Raw genomic sequence first — 17148 nt, forward strand, 5'->3', positions numbered from 1 at the left:
ATTATATGGGATTAATTGGGCATGGTAATTAAAGACCGGGCCGGCCAACCGTAAGATGGAGGTGGCAGAAGGAGGGTGGTGAATGAGGACTGGTGTGTGATGACAGTCTCGAATTGGCACGTCACACACCCCACGTGGGAATGAGGGACAGGCTTGAGCAGAAAAGCCTCAACCATTAGTGCAGGGTCTAAGGGGCCCCGGGAATGGTTACACCAGAAGGAGTGCATAAAGGAAAGACCACCCTAAAGGAAAGCCCACCGTAGAGGAAAGACCACCATACCACAGAGGGGGGAAGTCGGCCTCCAAATTGATAGGATATATACATGTATAACCTAGACTGGTAGAAGGCCAGGGAGTGCACGCTCTGGCAGACACCAGGCAGTGGACATGCATGTTGACCTGTTTTGGAACAATTGTCCAAAAGGTCAAAAGGAGGGACTGAAGTAAGATTTAAAAATGAGCGTAACAGGGCACGTTTAGTAGAACGCAATTGCGCAGCAAAATGTTTAAAGAGGAAATGTACTAATTACTCGTATGTTTAATTGCAGAAATGACCATACCAGTTTAGAGAGATGAAACTTACAAAAAGAGACAATGACATAACCCTTTTCTGGAAAAACGGAACTCAGTAGTGGTCAAGAGAGAGAGGGTCTCGTTTCTCAGAAATCACATGACCTGATGACTCATTTCCAAGAAATCAGAGGGGCCACAGGCCCATACAGTGAAAAGTGAAACTTATGTTATTGGTTACCTTGTAGAAGTTAGGCACACCTAATTAGTGATTAATGTATAGACTTTTAAATCGATTGGACCTCTGGAGTAGGAGGTCTCGGAATATGTGTATAACTGTGTAAACCTCAAGAGATTCGGTGGAGTTGGAGCCTTGTGTTGGGACGCAAGAGCCATAGCTCCCCAGGCCTGAATAAACCGTTTTTACTTCAATTATTGGGTCTGTCTTTCTTACAACAAGCCAGTGTTGTCGACTGTGTATATCACTCAGTCCACACTTTGGGGGCTTACATCAGTAACCTTAGTAGAAGTGACGCTAAACATGTCTAACCAATCCAGAGCAAAAAGATAAAGACCTTGCATTTCTATAGCGCCTTTCCGGACGTCCCAAAGTGCTTTACAGCCAATGAAGTACTTTTTGAAGTGTAGTCACTGTTGTAATGTAGGAAACGCGGCAGCCAATTGGCGCACAGCAAGCTCCCACAAACAGCAATGTGATAATGGCCAGATAATCTGTTTTTGTTATGTGGATTGAGGAATAAATATTAGCCAGGACACCGGGGATAATTCCACAGCTCTTCTTTGAAATAGTGCCATAGGATCTTTTACGCCCAGCTGAGACCTCAGTTTAACATCTCATCTGAAAGACAGCACCTCCGACAGTGCGGCGCTCCCTCAGTAGTGACCCTCCGACAGTGCGGCGCTCCCTCAGTACTGAACTGGGAGAATCAGCCTAGATTTTGTGCTCAAGTCTCTTGAGTCGGGACTTGAACCCACAACCTTCTGACTCAGAGTTGAGTGTGCTACCCACTGAGCCACAGCTGAAACCAGCAGTAATATATAAAGCTTATAGAGAATTAAACTACAGAGCCAAGACAACAGAATATACATCATATGAGATGGTGATGAAACTTCATAGTGCTTTGATCAGACCACATCTTAAATATTGCATCCAGTATTGGCCAAGAAACGAGACAAAGCGAGACATTGAACCACTCGTGACAGTGTAAAGAGCCACAGGGTTGCTACGTAGTGCCAGGGTTATGAGAAAACACTAAAGAAACTTGGGCTATATAGAGGTATACATAATTGTTAAGGGTGTAGAAAATAATCTAGGCTGACACTCCCAGTTCAGTACTGAGGGAGCGCTGCACTGTCGGAGGGTCAGTACTGAGGGAGCGCTGCACTGTCGGAGGGTCAGTACTGAGGGAGTGCTGCACTGTCGGAGGGGCAGTACTGAGGGAGCGCTGCACTGTCGGAGGGGCAGTACTGAGGGAGTGCTGCACTGTCGGAGGGGCAGTACTGAGGGAGCGCTGCACTGTCGGAGGGGCAGTACTGAGGGAGCGCTGCACTGTCGGAGGGTCAGTACTGAGGGAGTGCCGCACTGTCGGAGGGGCAGTACTGAGGGAGCGCTGCACTGTCGGAGGGTCAGTACTGAGGGAGCGCTGCACTGTCGGAGGGTCATTACTGAGGGAGTGCTGCACTGTCGGAGGGGCAGTACTGAGAGAGCGCTGCACTGTCGGAGGGTCAGTACTGAGGGAGTGCTGCACTGTCGGAGGGGCAGTACTGAGGAGCGCTGCACTGTCGGAGGGGCAGTACTGAGGGAGTGCTGCACTGTCGGAGGGTCAGTACTGAGGGAGTGCTGCACTGCCGGAGGGGCAGTACTGAGGGAGTGCTGCACTGTCGGAGGGGCAGTACTGAGAGAGCGCTGCACTGTTGAAGGGTCAGTACTGAGAGAGCGCTGCACTGTCGGAGGGGCAGTACTGAGAGAGCGCTGCACTGTCGGAGGGTCAGTACTGAGGGAGCGCTGCACTGTCGGAGGGTCAGTACTGAGAGAGCGCTGCACTGTCGGAGGGGCAGTACTGAGGGAGCGCTGCACTGTCGGAGGGGCAGTACTGAGGGAGAGCTGCACTGTCGGAGGGGCAGTACTGAGGGAGCGCTGCAATGTCGGAGGGGCAGTACTGAGGGAGTGCTGCACTGTCGGAGGTGCCGTCTTTCAGATGGGACTTTAAACTGAGGCCCCGTCTGCTCTCTCAGGATGGCATAAAAGATCCCACGGCACTACTTCAAAGAAGAGCAGGGGAGTTCTCCCCAGTGTCCTGATCAATATTTATCCCTCAATCAATATCACTAAAAACAGATTATCTGGTCATTAACACATTGCTGTTTGTCGGACCTTGCTGTAATCAAAATAGCTCCCATGTTTCCTACAATATCACAGTGACAACACTTCAAAAATCACTTCATTGGCTGTAAAGTGCTTTGGGCATCCTGAGGTCATGATAGGAGATATAGAAATGCAAGTCTTTATTTATTTACTTGGTGGGTGTCGGAGTGACTAGACTTGTCTGGCTTTTTTTTTCATTCATTGGATGTGGGCGTCACTGGCAAGGCCAGCATTTATTGCCCATCCCTCACTGCCCTTGAGAAGGTGGTGGTGAGCCGCCTTCTAGAACCGCTGCAGTCCGTGTGGTGAGGGTACTCCCACAGTGCTGTTAGGGAGGGAGTTCCAGGATTTTGTCCCAGCGACGATGAAGGAACAGCCGATATATTTCTAAGTCAGGATGGTGTGTGACTTGGAGGTGAACTTGGAGGTGGTGGTGTTCCCATGCGCCTGCTGCCCTTGTCCTTCTAGGTGGAAGAGGTCGCGGGTTTGGGAGGTGCTGCCGAAGAAGCCTTGGCGAGTTGCTGCAGTGCATCTTGTAGATGGTACACACTGCAGCCACGGTGCGCCGGTGGTGGAGGGAGTGAATGTTTAAGGCGGTGGACGGGGTGCCGATGAAGCGGGCTGCTTTGTCCTGGGCTGACCGTGGATGACTGCGTGACGAGAGAAAACGCTGGAAAAACTCAGCAGGCCAGGCAACATCCGTGGAGAGAGAAATAGAGTCAATGTTTCGGGTCGAAACCCTTCGTCAGAACTGAGAGGAAAGGCAGGAAATGAAACAAAAGGCAGTTTGGGGGCTGGGAACAAGGTTGAAGAGCCAAACGGAGATCCCGTCGAAGAGAAGAGCAGAACTTCTTCAAGGTGGGATCTCTCTTTGGCTCTTCAACCTTGTCCCCAGCCCCCAAACTGCCTTTTGTTTCATTTCCTGCCTTTCCTCTCAGTTCTGACGAAGGGTTTCGACCCGAAACGCTGACTCTGTTTCTCTCTCCACGGATGTTGCCTGGCCTGCTGAGTTTTTCCAGCGTTTTCTGTGGTTATTTTGGATTTCCAGCATCCGCAGCATTTTGCTATCATCTGAGTGACGAGGTTTGGCTGGCTGGTGGTGGACGGGTGGCCTCTAGTGGTTGTTAATAGGTTCTTTCTAGTGACTGGTTGCTGGTAATAATGGGTTGGCTCCTGGTAGCTGCCTGCTGGTCATGGCTTGGAGGCTGCTGGTCAGACACGGACAGCATCTGGCAGCGGATGGCCGATGGCGGGTTAACTGACCGGCCCAGTCTCTATGTCTTATTCGCTCACCAGATAAAATCCGCAGAGCGTGTGTTTAAATTGTATGGATTTTACTTAATGTGAAGCAACATAAAGTATTTATGGATATATAAGGAAAAACGTACCTTAAAACGGTGGGAAAAAAATCACTAAATAAAGTGTCACAAATCTTACATTTCCTGGAGGCTCTCCGCCAGAAAGAATGCCTTGTCCATAATGTACAATACGCCCACTTCTGAACGTCACTATGCTTGAGCACAAAAATCCAGGCTGACACTCCAGTGCAGTACTGAGGGAACGCTGCACTGTCGAGGGGCAGTACTGAGGGAGCACGGCACTGTCGGAGGGGCAGTACTGAGGGAGCGCTGCACTGTCGGAGGGGCAGTACTGAGGGAGCGCTGCACTGTCGGAGGGGCAGTACTGAGGGAGCGCTGCACTGTCGGAGGGGCAGTACTGAGGGAGCGCCGCACTGTCGGAGGGGCAGTACTGAGGGAGCGCTGCACTGTCGGAGGGGCAGTACTGAGGGAGCGCTGCTCTGTCGGAGGGGCAGTACTGAGGGAGCGCCGCACTGTCGGAGGGGCAGTACTGAGGGAGCGCTGCTCTGTCGGAGGGGCAGTACTGAGGGAGCGCCGCACTGTCGGAGGGGCAGTACTGAGGGAGCACTGCACTGTCGGAGGGGCAGTACTGAGGGTGCGCTGCTCTGTCGGAGGTGCCATCTTTCAGATGAGAGGTTAAACTCTCAGGTGGACGTAAAAGATCCCATGGCATTATTTTGAAAAAGAGCAGGGGGAGTTCTCCCAGGTGTCCTGGTCAATATTTATCCCTCAACCAACATCCGTAAAACAGATGATCTGGTCATCATCACAGTGCTGTTTGTGGGAGCTTGCTGTGCGCAAATTGGCTGCCGTTTTTCCTACATTACAACAGTGACTACACTTCAAAAAGTACTTCATTGGCTGTAAAGTACTTTGGAATGTCCGGTGGTCGTGAAAGGCGCTATAGAAATGCGAGTCTTGCTTTTATTGATGTCGAACCACCTCTCCGGTCTTGGACCAGTACGTCCAGTATTGGTCATTACAGATCTCACTATCCTGGCAGTATTAGCTACTACAGGGTACATCCAAATAAAATCTTCTCGTTTTAAAAGTGTCATCTGAAGTTTGGACTGAAATTGGTAACCAGCTCAGTTTGTGTAAAAGAGACCATTTGAAAAGTTAACTTAAAAAAAAAATCTGTTTCAGGCAAGCCACGGATAAACATAGAGCCTGACCTGTGATGTATCACAGAGCCTTCCGAGAGACGGCCTCGGAACTAGGATGTGCTTATTTGGTATTTCCTGTCTGCCTATTTCTGGGAGTGAGTATTACAAAACTACGTTCAAAGAACGATCAGAACATCGCAGGATCTCAAGAAGGGAATGATCCGGTCATTGAACTGGACTCTCACACCTCCCCACAATTTAAAGTAATCTAAGAGGACTGATTTGAAGGGCTGTGGGGAAAGAGCGGGGAGTGGGACTAATTGGAGAGCTCGTTCAAAGAGCCGGCACAGGCACGATGGGACGTATCATCTCTTCCTGTGATGTAAAAATTCTGATTTATGAATTTATGATTATATAAACAAATAAAATTGACAACCAACAATAGTAGGTGCAGCTGTTTTTCCACAGATGCCCCAACGAGCACTTTATAGCACTGCTGTTTCTATGTGCCTGCAAAATAAGGAATAACATTTTTTAATGACACACATATTTATAGAACTGCCAACTGCGTTTCATCACTGGTACAAACAAACGATAATACCAATACAAGATCAGGATCATTTCAGATATACATTCCCCTAGAATCAGATAGAATTGATACATCTCGCATAGTCTCAGCACTGACTCAGCACTCTGAGCCGGAAGGTTGTGGGTTGAAGTCCCACTCCAGAGACTTGAGCACAAAAATCTAGGCTGAATCTCTAGTGCAGTGCTGAGGGAGTGCTGAGGGAGCGCCGCCCTGTCGGAGGGGCAGTACTGAGGGAGCGCCGCCCTGTCGGAGGGGCAGTACTGAGGGAGCGCCGCACTGTCGGAGGGGCAGTACTGAGGCAGTGCCGCACTGTCAGAGGAGCCATGCTGAGGGAGCGCAGCACTGTCGGAGGGGCAGTACTGAGCGAGTGCCGCACTGTTGGAGGGGCAGTACTGAGGGAGTGCCGCACTGTCGGAGGGGCAGTATTGAGGGAGCGCCGCACTGTCAGAGGAGCCATACTGAGGGAGCGCAGCACTGTCAGAGGGGCAGTATTGAGGGAGCGCCACACTGTCGGAGGGGCAGTACTGAGGGAGCGCTGCACTGTCAGAGTGGCAGTACTGAGGGAGTGCTGCACTGTCGGAGGGGCAGTACTGAGGGAGCGCTGCAGTGTCGGAGGGTCAGTACTGAGGGAAGCTGCACTGTCGGAGGAGCAGTATCGAGGGAGTACTGCACTATCGGAGGTGCGAATTTCCAGATGAGAAGTTAAACCGAGGCTCTGCCTGCTCTCTTAGCTGGACGTATAAGATCCCATGGCACACCCCTGGTGTCCTGATTAATACTAATCCCTCAATCAACATCACTAAACAAACAGATTATCTGGTCATTGCTGTTTGTGGGAGCTTGCTGTGCGCAAATTGGCTGCCGCATTTCCTACATTACAACAGCGACTACACTTCAAAAAGTACCTCATTGGCTGTAAAGCGCTTTGCAAAAAGTACCTCATTGGCTGTAAAGCGCTTTGGGACGTCCTGAGGTGGGGAAAGGCGCTATAGAAATGCAAGTCTTTCTGTAAGGTGAAATCCATTCACCAACTGCCTGGACTGGGGCACGCCACTGTGCATGCCACACGGCAAAGGGCTGTCTAACGGAACTCCATCCATAACATGCAAGTAAAAAAACACACTAATTAATCAGAAAGGCAAACTCATCCCCTCAGAGCCCGCACCGGCCTCACAAATCCGTAGGATTGATCCTCATCAGATCTTTAATGTATTACCTGTTTGAGGTTAGGACTGATTATTACAACTCCTTTGTGTCAGTCAGGAGCTCACATAATTTGCTTGTCACCCTTGTCTGATCTTCTGCCTAAAAAAAATCTCGGAATTTTAAACCACGATTTAAAAACAAATTGTTTTTATTTCAGCACACAGTCTTTTTAACAGGAGGAAGGAGTCTCCAAGCACACTGTGAAACATTCACTTGAGCTTGAGGAATAGCACCTCATCTTCCGATTAGGCACTTTACAGCCCTCTGGACTCAATATCGAGTTCAACAATTTCAGATCATAACCTCGGCCCCTATCATATATATATATATTTTTTCCACACTTTGGCCCAGAAATTCGGGTCCCCACGGGTGAGTACGCGCTGGGTACTCACGCGTAGGCCCAACGAAAGTGCCGGTTTCGTGCATGCACTGCGCATGCGCGGGAAACCGGAACTTCCGTTCCCTTAAAGGAAGGGGTTCACAGGTCGAACGCGTGCGCCGGAGAGGCAGCGCGTGCACCTGGAACTTACGTTAAGTAGTTATTTTATGTAATTTATAGTTATTTTTAAAATGTGATGGTTTTTAAAAATGTATTTGAAGTTTTAGTGATGTTTTGGGGTTGATTTGTATTCATAGATTTGATAGCTCTTCCTGTCAAATTTATGAATGGACATTCCCTGCTACCATTGGCTCCCCATGGCCCATGTGATCCCAGGGGTCGCTTCGAACTAACTGCGCCCCTGGGATACGCAAGCACTGCGCGCCGGCAGTTGGAGGAGGCCCAGGATCGGAATCCCACGGGGGCCCACAGCTCAACGGCCGGCGCGCTAGGTAAGTGCAGGTCGGGGGCTTGCACCCGCGGGAAGCCCCCGACCCGAATTTCTGGGCCAAATTTTTGTTTGTGCCTTTTTTTTTTCTCCCCTCACACGGCAGCGGTCTTTCATTCTGTCAGCGCAACTCACACTTCATCTAGAGCCATCCTTTGTTTCTTAACCTGCCCCATTACCATCCCCGCTCGCCTTGAATATCTCTTAATGCCTCTTTAATTCTCCTGCTTTCTATCCTATCACAGACCTTCCCTTTTCTTCTTTCATCCCCTCCCCCATTTCCCAGCCCCTAAACTTGCTTTAAAATCTGTTCCATTTCCTGCTTTTTTCTTTCCCAGTTCTGACGAAAGGTCTTTGACCTGAAACGTTAACTCTGTTTCTCTCTCCGCGGATGCTGCCCTGGCCTGCTGAGTTTTTGCAGCGTTTTCTGTTGTTATTTCAGATTTCCAGCATCCGCAGTATTTTGCTATTGTATTCACTTGAGCCCATTTGGGAAGAGCTGCACACAGTCCTATGACAGCATTGACATCAAAGGCTGTCCATGTGGTGTTACATTTTATTGCTGCATGCATCACTCCTCGGAAACAAATCATGTGCCTAAAGGCGTTTAATCGCTTCTGAAAGCTTCCCCTGCTAATGTCACTTGTGATTCGGATGCGATTGTGACAGATCTTAAATCGCATTCCTTGCGTGTTTTAATAAAAAAAAAGCATTGCATGTGTCCAGGGCCAGTAACCCCATCTCTCTCTCTCTCTCTCTCACACACACACACACCAAATGACATATTTCCAACCACTTGCTTGGAAAACCCAAACCAATTACAAGGCCAGGAATCTTAAAACATCAATCAGAACTATTTGTATTTAAAAAAAAGTTTTGAGATGTCAATAAGACTTTGTGGTCCAAAGGGCAGGCAGGAAAAAAAAATGTGCAAAAAAGCAGAGTCCAGCACTACCAAATATGGAAATAATGTTACGTCGCTGACATATAGTTCATCTGGAAATACTTAAGAGGGATGGGAAAAAAAGGGGCCAGAAATAGAAGCCATAAACTTTCCCTCTGTCTGTGTAGTGAGAAGGAAACGATTGGTAAATATTGTGTGCACACTTCAAAGCATCTCCTCCCCCTGTTCCAATGGGCTTAAATGAGAGGTGGTGTTTTAATTTGCAGGAGATGAGAGCAGCCTGGATACACACACACTCTCTCTCTCTCTCTCTCTGACCTCCCTTTTCCCCTTCCCTCCCTCCGCAGCCGGGGCGGTGTCTCAACAGAAAGCGCCAGAGACATTCCTGACATACTTTTGTTGCTGGAATCAAACAAGCTGTGCAAGCCTCAGACAGCCAGCCTGGAGAGGGAGGAGAGGGGAACGTCAGCCAGAGAGAGGGAGAGAGAGACCAGGAGCCGCCTATATAAACAAGAGCCGCCTCGGCGGGGTCTGCACAAAGCACCCAGCGGCAACCAGAGCGACAGGAGCAGCCCAGCCCAGACAAGACAAGACCAGCCCAGCAGCGAGAGGACAGAGGAAGCAGCAAAGGAAACCGCCACAACACTGAGAGCTGCTGCTGCTGGACAGACAATTCAATCGCTATTTCAAGATCAGTTCGGAGGAAAAGAAGGTCCTCACTTCGATTCCCCCCGTCCAAAAAAATGATCCATTTTACAACACTCGCTGTCCTGCTCATTCTCTGTCTTGCTAAGGTGAGTCCCATTTCAGAAAGCGTTTTGTTAAATCTATTTATCAGATATTTAGATTTCTTGCTAAAGTAAATCACCTATTTCAGAAAGTGTGTTTTAAACTATCAGATATTTAGATTTCTTGCTAAAGTGAATCTCCTATTTCAGAAAGTGTGTTTTAAACTATCAGATATTTAGATTTCTTGCTAAAGTAAATCACCTATTTCAGAAAGCGTGTTTTAAACTATCAGATATTTAAATTTCTTGCTAAATTAAATCTCCTATTTCAGAAAGCGTGTTTTAAACTATCAGATATTTAAATTTCTTGCTAAATTAAATCTCCTATTTCAGAAAGTGTGTTTTAAACTATCAGATATTTAGATTTCTTGCTAAAGTGAATCTCCTATTTCAGAAAGTGTTTTAAACTATCAGATATTTAGATTTCTTGCTAAAGTGAATCTCCTATTTCAGAAAGTGTTTTAAACTATCAGATATTTAGATTTCTTGTTAAAGTAAATCTCCTATTTCAGAAAGCGTGTTTTAATCCATATATATATATCAGATATTTAAATTTCTCAACTGCCTGTAAGGAAGCAGGTTCAATAATAACTTTCTAAAGGGGAATTGGATAAATATTTGAAGGGAGTTGAAAAACATTTTTTTTTGCCCAGCTCTGGGCGTGGGACTAATTGGAGAGCTCTTTCAGAAAGAGCCAGCCCAGGCACGATGGGCCGAATGGCCAGCACCTTCTGTGCTGTCTGAATGGTTCTAAACTTGTGGTGGTGGGTGGGGGGAACTTGCCACGTTGTACTTTAATTGCAAAAAAAACCCCACAGGAGACTGAAGGAGTGTGCTTGTTGACCTTGTCGCCGCAGGTGAAGTCGAGCTGCGCCCCGGGATGTCAGTGCCCCCAGGAGATGCCCAGATGCGCCCCGGGCATCAGCCTGGTCCTGGGCGGCTGCGGATGTTGCCGGGTCTGCGCGCGGCAACTGAACGAGGATTGCAGCAAAGCCCAGCCTTGCGACCACACCAAGGGGTTGGAGTGCAACTTCGGCGCCAGTCCCAGCGCCCTTCAGGGGATCTGCAGAGGTAAGAAGATTCTTGTGGCTTGTTCAAAACCGTTGGGAATGTCTCCTGCCGTTTAGTCTAGTCCAGGAGAGAGAGAGAGAGAAAAAAGGCAGTTCTGTCATCTTTTTTTAAAACCATGTATGGTTATGCTATATTGTTCTGTGGCCATGGATTGGCAGTAAGGCGATGTGATTTCAGCAGTCAGGAATGTAATTGACTGTGTTTCGATGCAGAAAGAAAAGTGATTCCTGAGTAAGTCATTGTTCAATTCCTGCATCCCTCCAGAGACCTGCTCTTGGAATTTCCACAGTTTAATATATAATATATCAGCAGCAGAAACCAATCTGCACTCAGTTAAAGTGAAATGCCCGTACGTTCCCCCGAACATTTTTTTATTAAAGTCTTTCTCTCCACGTTGTGTTTTACTTACAGCCAAATCCGAAGGAAGGCCCTGCGAGTACAACAGCAAGATCTACCAAAATGGGGAGATTTTTCAGCCCAATTGCAAGCATCAGTGCACTTGTATCGACGGAGCGGTCGGCTGTGTCCCGCTCTGCCCTCAAGAGCTCTCGCTGCCCAACACGGGTTGCCCAAGCCCCCGGCTGGTCAAGGTCCCGGGCCAGTGCTGCGAGGAGTGGGTGTGCGATGGGGGCAAGGCGGCGTCGGAGGCTGAGGATGCGGAGGACGCCTTCGGTCAGGAGACTGCGGCGAAGCCTTGGCGCAACCAGCCCCTGTACAACAACGAACTGCTCTCGCTGCTCAAAGGGGGGTTCAAGAGACTGCCTGGTAAGTTATAGAGTCCTACAGCACAGGAGGGGGGCCATTCGACCCATCGTGCCTGTGCCAGCTCTTTGAAAGAGCTCTCTAATTAATCCCACTCCCCCCCTGCTCTTTCCCCACAGCCCCTGCACATCTTTCCTTTTCAAGTATTTCTCCAATTCCCTTTTAAAAGTTACTATTGAATCTGCTTCCACCGCCCTTTCAGGCAGCGCATTCCAGATCTTCTGATCTCCCCTCTGGTTCTTTTGCCAATTACCTTAAATCTGTGCTGCATTTGTAAAAGGTGTACATAGCCACAATAGTAATGTGTACATAATACTCCATTATAGTGTCTGTACAAGACAACACTATTAAACAGTATTTTGTATTATTCATCTTCCTCTGTCTGATCTCAGCTTCATCCCCTTTTGCTGCAGTTTACAGACATGCATTGATACTCCCAAGAGGTGTATCTATCGCCAGTGTTCACTGCATACTGTAAACCTTGGTCTTGTTAAATAAACTCTTAACCATCATCTACTTCAGGAAATTCTGGCTTAAAAAGTGGGTGAAAAAAATCCTAATTGCACATGTTGAACCAGCATCAGGACTGACATCATCAAGAGGCGCCATGTTAGGCTTAATTGCCTTACAAGTTGGCGAGGTTTTGGGAAAAGTGCCAGACGTTATGAACTGGAACTGATGCCTTTCAGTAACCCGACTGTACAAGCCTTTCTTCTGTAAACTTTAACCGCAAACCAGGCAAGAGGGCAAAAATAATCTTGCATATACAAGCTATTGAACTAGGAGGCCGTTCTGTAAAAATGACAGCATAAACCAGCATTGTTTCTTTCCGCTTTCTAAACAGTCTTCCATTTTTTTTCCGTTTCAGCTTGGAGACCCAAGTGTTTTGTTCAGACAACGGACTGGTCCCAGTGCTCCAGGACCTGTGGGATAGGCATCTCCACACGAGTCACCAACGACAACCCCGACTGCAAACTTCGAAAAGAGTCAAGAATCTGCGACCTCCGACCTTGCGACCAGCCAACGTTTGCTAACCTCAAAGTAAGCCCTGCTTCACGCCGCCCGCTCCCCCCCCCCCCGCCCCCGACATCCCATCCTCCCACCTCTTGCTTGCTGATGGCAGGCTTGAGATGGCAGGAATGACGTGTGAGGAGAGATTGGGTCGATCGGGCTTATATTCGCTAGAGTTTAGAAGAATGAGAGGGGATCTCATTGAAACTTATAAAATTCTAACAGGACTGGACAGACTAGATGCAGGAAGGATGTTCCTGATGGCCGGGGAGTCTAGAACCAGGGGTCACAGTCTAAGGATAAGGGGTAAGCCATTTAGGACAGAGATGAGGAGGAATTTCTTCACCCAGAGAGTGGTGAACCTGTGGAATTCTCTAACAAAGCAGGCAGTTGAGGCCAATTCATTAAATATATTCAAGAAGGAGTTAGATATATTTCTTAAGGCTAAAGGGATCAAGGGGTATGGGGAGAAAGCAGGGACCGGGTACTGAATTTGGATGATCAGCCATGATCTCATTGAATGGCGGAGCAGGCTTGAGGGGCCGAATGGCCTACTCCTGCTCCTATCTTCTATATTTCTATGTTTTGAATGTGTGTGCTCTGATTCCATGATGCTCAAGTAGCTCTGTTCTATAACAAATCCGCACACTTGCTGATTGTGGTTTTTTTCTCTCTTATTCACCTCCCTCAGAAAGGAAAGAAGTGCTACAGGACCAAGAAATCCAGCACAGCGGTGCACTTTAGCTACGCCGGCTGTGCCAGTGTGAAGAGATACCGTTCCAAGCACTGCGGCTCGTGCGTCGACGGCCGTTGCTGCACCCCCCAACAGACCCGAACTGTGCGGGTTCGCTTCCGCTGCGAGGACGGGGAGACCTTCACCAAGAACATGATGATGATTCAGTCCTGCAGATGCCACTACAACTGCCCCCATCACAACGAGGCCTCCAATCCTTATGTCATGTTGCACAATGACATTCACAAGTTCCTAGATTGACAAACTGTGTGGGGGGGATATAGGGGGAACAGAGGCGGAGGAAGAATCGATTGGCACGATGAATTAGAAAGGGACGCGATCAAACTGGGACGGCAACACAGCTCTTAAAGGGGCAGGATTTATTTCTTTTCTCTTTTTTGCTTTGAAAGAGACAGATAATTGTCACGGTTATGTGAATAACCAGCATAAATCATAATTACATGATGTTTTGCACTGGTCCCAGCTTTTCCCCCTCCCCACCACCCCGCCAAACACCGTGTCGGTTACAACACAGTGTTGGGATCGGTGAATGTTTTTGAGAAGACTGGGGTTTTTGAAGGGGCTATTGTGTAGTTTTTTGGAAAAAAAAACTTTACACACCGTACATGCAGCAACATGAAAAGGGACTGGGGAGGGGAGGGGTGGGGGGCCATGACTGTTGTTATACTGTAGCTATACCTATGTGCACTGTGCAGCATTGCCCTTGTGGCAGCTGAGACTGAGGGAAGGGTGAACCCTCACGGTTTTAAATGAAAGCTTCAATTTATTGGAGCGAGGAAATAGCTTCATTTTGGAGCATACTTTTTCCCACTTTTTGTTCCATTTGTAACAAAACGATGTATATTTGTATTATATAATAATGTCTTATCGTGTATTCTTAGCAGTGTATTGTCTTTTATCAAGTGCTTGTGTGAAAACATGGTTGTAATTGGAAAATGTAATAATGCTCAGAGTTCCCGTGTAAGGAAAGTGCGTTGGTTTGCTTACACAACCCGCCTGTGGGTCACAATATTTCCTTGGGTGAGCTGAATCGCTCACATGATGTGGCAGCTGGCAACCAACTGTGTTAAAGCTATAGTTGTCGATACGCAAAGCACAGCAATCAGAATCAGTGATGTTAAATCCTGCAATATATCCATCGAATGTTGCATTATTTATCAAAAGTGTAGCAAATTCTATTGAGGTACAAAAAAAAATGTCATACTGGAATGAAATGTACATAGATTTAATTTTTTTAAGATAAAAATAAACAATTTATTTATGGAACTGACTTCTGCCACATTCTGCTCAATTCTGCTGAAGGTGTGACACCAGGAGGAGCGAAAGACTTGCATTTCTATAGCGCCTTTCACGGCCACCCGACGCCCCAAAGCGCCTCACAGCCAATGAAGTTCTTTCTTGAAGTGCAGTCGCTGTTGTGATGTGGGAAACGTGGCAGCCAATTTGCGCACAGCAAGCTCCCACAAACAGCAATGTGATAATGACCGGATAATCTGTTTTTTTAGTGATGTTGATTGAGGGATAAATATTGGCCCCAGGACACCATGGAGAACTCCCCCCCTGCCCTTCTCCGAAATAGTGGCCGTGGAATCTTTTACACCCACCTGAGAGAGAGCAGACGGGGCCTCGGTTTAACGTTTAAAAATTAACAGCCTCCCACATTCCATCCTACGTAAACTTGAGGTCATCCAAAACTCTGCTGCCCGTGTCCTAACCCGCACCAAGTCCCATTCACCCATCACCCCCTGTGCTCGCTGACCTACATTGGCTCCCGGTTAAGCAGCGCCTCGATTTCAAAATTCTCATCCTTGTTTTCAAATCCTGCCATGGCCTCGCCCCTCCCTATCTCTGTAATCTCCTTCAGCCCCACAAACCCCCCTGAGATATCTGCGCTCCTCCAATTCTGCCCTCCTGAGCATCCCTGATTATAATCGCTCCACCATTGGTGCCCATGCCTTCTGTTGCCTGGGCCCTAAGCTCTGGAATTCCCTCCCTAAACCTCTCCGCCTCTCTACCTCTCTCTCCTTTAAGACGCTCCTTAAAACCTACCTCTTTGACCAAGCTTTTGGTCACCTGCCCTAATTTACCGGTGTCAAATTTTTTGTCTTAAAATACTCCTGTGCAGCACCTTGGGACGTTTTACTACGTTAAAGGCGCTATATAAATGCAAGTTGCTGTTGTTGTGGTCTCATCCGAAAGACGCCTGTGACAGTGCGGCACTCCCTTGGCACTGCACTGGAGTGTCGGTCTAGATCTTTGCGCTCAAGTCTCTAGAGTGGGACCATGAACTCACGGCCTTCTGACTCAGAGGTGAGAGAGATGGCGCGGCCCACAGAGACACTGGCTGACACCAATTATGAGTCAGACTGAAGTGACAGATCTGCATCCGAACAAGGGCCTGAAGTGAAATTTCACGTCTCTGATCATTTCGAATAGGGCTTCAACTGTTCTAAACACCAGCTGGTAGTTAATAGGAACCAATCGGGCAGCATTCCCCAAATTCAACAATGTATCTGAGGAAGGATGTTCTTGCCATCGAGAGAGTGCAGCGAAGATTCACCAGGCTGATACCTGGGATGGCAGGAATGACGTATGAGGAGAGATTGGGTCAATTGGGCTTATACTCGTTGGAGTTTAGAAGAATGAGAGGGGATCTCATTGAAACTTATAAAATTCTAACAGGACTAGACAGACTGGATGCTGGAAGGATGTTCCCGATGGCGGGGGAGTCCAGAACCAGGGGTCACAGTCTAAGGATAAGGGGTAAGCCATTTAGGACAGAGATGAGGAGGAATTTCTTCACCCAGAGAGTGGTGAACCTGTGGAATTCTCTACCACAGAAGGCAGTTGAGGCCAATTCATTAAATATATTCAAGAAGGAGTTAGATATATTTCTTACGGCTAAAGGGATCAAGAGATATGGGGAGAAAGCAGGGACAGGGTACTGAATTTGGATGATCAGCCATGATCTCATTGAATGGTGGAGAAGGCTCGAGGGGCCGAATGGCCTACTCCTGCTCCTATCTTCTATGTTACTATGGAGGAGGCAGGCGTGAAAACCAAGAGAGGAGACTGTTGGTGCACGCGAGGTCCTATAATAGCTTCTAAAAGGGAAGTGGACGGACACTTGCATGATAAAAAGGAACACGAGGAGGGATTGGGACTAAATGGGTATCTGCTCCCTTGAGCTCGAGTCTCTCAGGCTGTAAGATTCCATGATTCTCAGGTCCCAGGTTTTTTTGGGGGGGGGGAGGGAAGGGGCTGGGGAAGATTTTGGCAATAATGGAAACAAGGCACTTGTTGAATAAGATCCCCGAATCCCTGTGAAATACAAGGGGAATATTTGACTTATTCGGTCAAGTAAAGCAATGACCCTGCCCCCGCCCCCCCCCCACCACCCGACCGTCACCTTCCAGTGAACTCACCCTGCAGGTTAAGTACATTTTATAATCGCCACTGTTGAGCTTCAAACATCCTTGGGCTCTAAAGAATTTAAATCAAATCTAATACAGTATTTATGACATTTCAGTTGTGCAATGGAGCAATTCAGTAAAATAAGCAGGGAGCCCATTCAGTCAGGGAGCAGAACCCAGACAATCCCTCATTCATGTTCGAGCGCAGCCAGGACGTGGGAGACCCAAGCCTTTTGTTGTAAGGTGCAGAATACCCCCTCTTAGTTTCGGTGCAAATTGTGAAAGACTTACATATAGCAATCGGTATTGTGCCCAGACAAAGCATCATACATTGACGCGCAGGGCTGGAGTCTTCAGACAACGTCAAATACTTTCCACATTCAGGCCAGTCGTGGGGCTGAAAGGAATTTGCTGGGTGGAATGTCTCCCAGTCTGTAGGAGGCGGTTTACTTTCACCAGTTGA

The 17148-nt window shown here is 48.0% G+C and overlaps 1 protein-coding gene across 1 annotated transcript; it reads left to right on the forward strand.

The window, feature by feature from the left end:
- The first annotated feature begins 9178 nt into the window (after nt 1-9178).
- ccn1 (cellular communication network factor 1) lies at nt 9179-14538 on the forward strand. Its single transcript, XM_085983547.1, has 5 exons — nt 9179-9680; nt 10532-10745; nt 11157-11510; nt 12376-12548; nt 13210-14538. Exons 1-5 carry the CDS (start codon nt 9630-9632, stop codon nt 13510-13512), a joined length of 1095 nt encoding a protein of 364 aa, XP_085839673.1. The 5' UTR covers nt 9179-9629; the 3' UTR covers nt 13513-14538.
- The last annotated feature ends 2610 nt before the right edge of the window (nt 14539-17148 follow it).

The sequence above is a fragment of the Somniosus microcephalus genome, chromosome 3, assembly GCF_052327205.1.
Source record: "Somniosus microcephalus isolate GS21.2 chromosome 3, FLI_Smic_1.0, whole genome shotgun sequence".
In the NCBI taxonomy this organism is placed as follows: Eukaryota; Metazoa; Chordata; class Chondrichthyes; order Squaliformes; family Somniosidae; genus Somniosus; species Somniosus microcephalus.

What these genes read in the sequence shown, in the direction of transcription:
- ccn1 (XM_085983547.1), top strand. Translation starts at nt 9,630, where the DNA reads ATGATCCATTTTACAACACTCGCTGTCCTGCTCATTCTCTGTCTTGCT. An exon ending in TCATTCTCTGTCTTGCTAAG is followed by an intron (nt 9,681 to 10,531) that starts GTGAGTCCCATT and finishes TTGTCGCCGCAG; the next exon opens with GTGAAGTCGAGCTGCGCCCC. An exon ending in CAACGTTTGCTAACCTCAAA is followed by an intron (nt 12,549 to 13,209) that starts GTAAGCCCTGCT and finishes CACCTCCCTCAG; the next exon opens with AAAGGAAAGAAGTGCTACAG.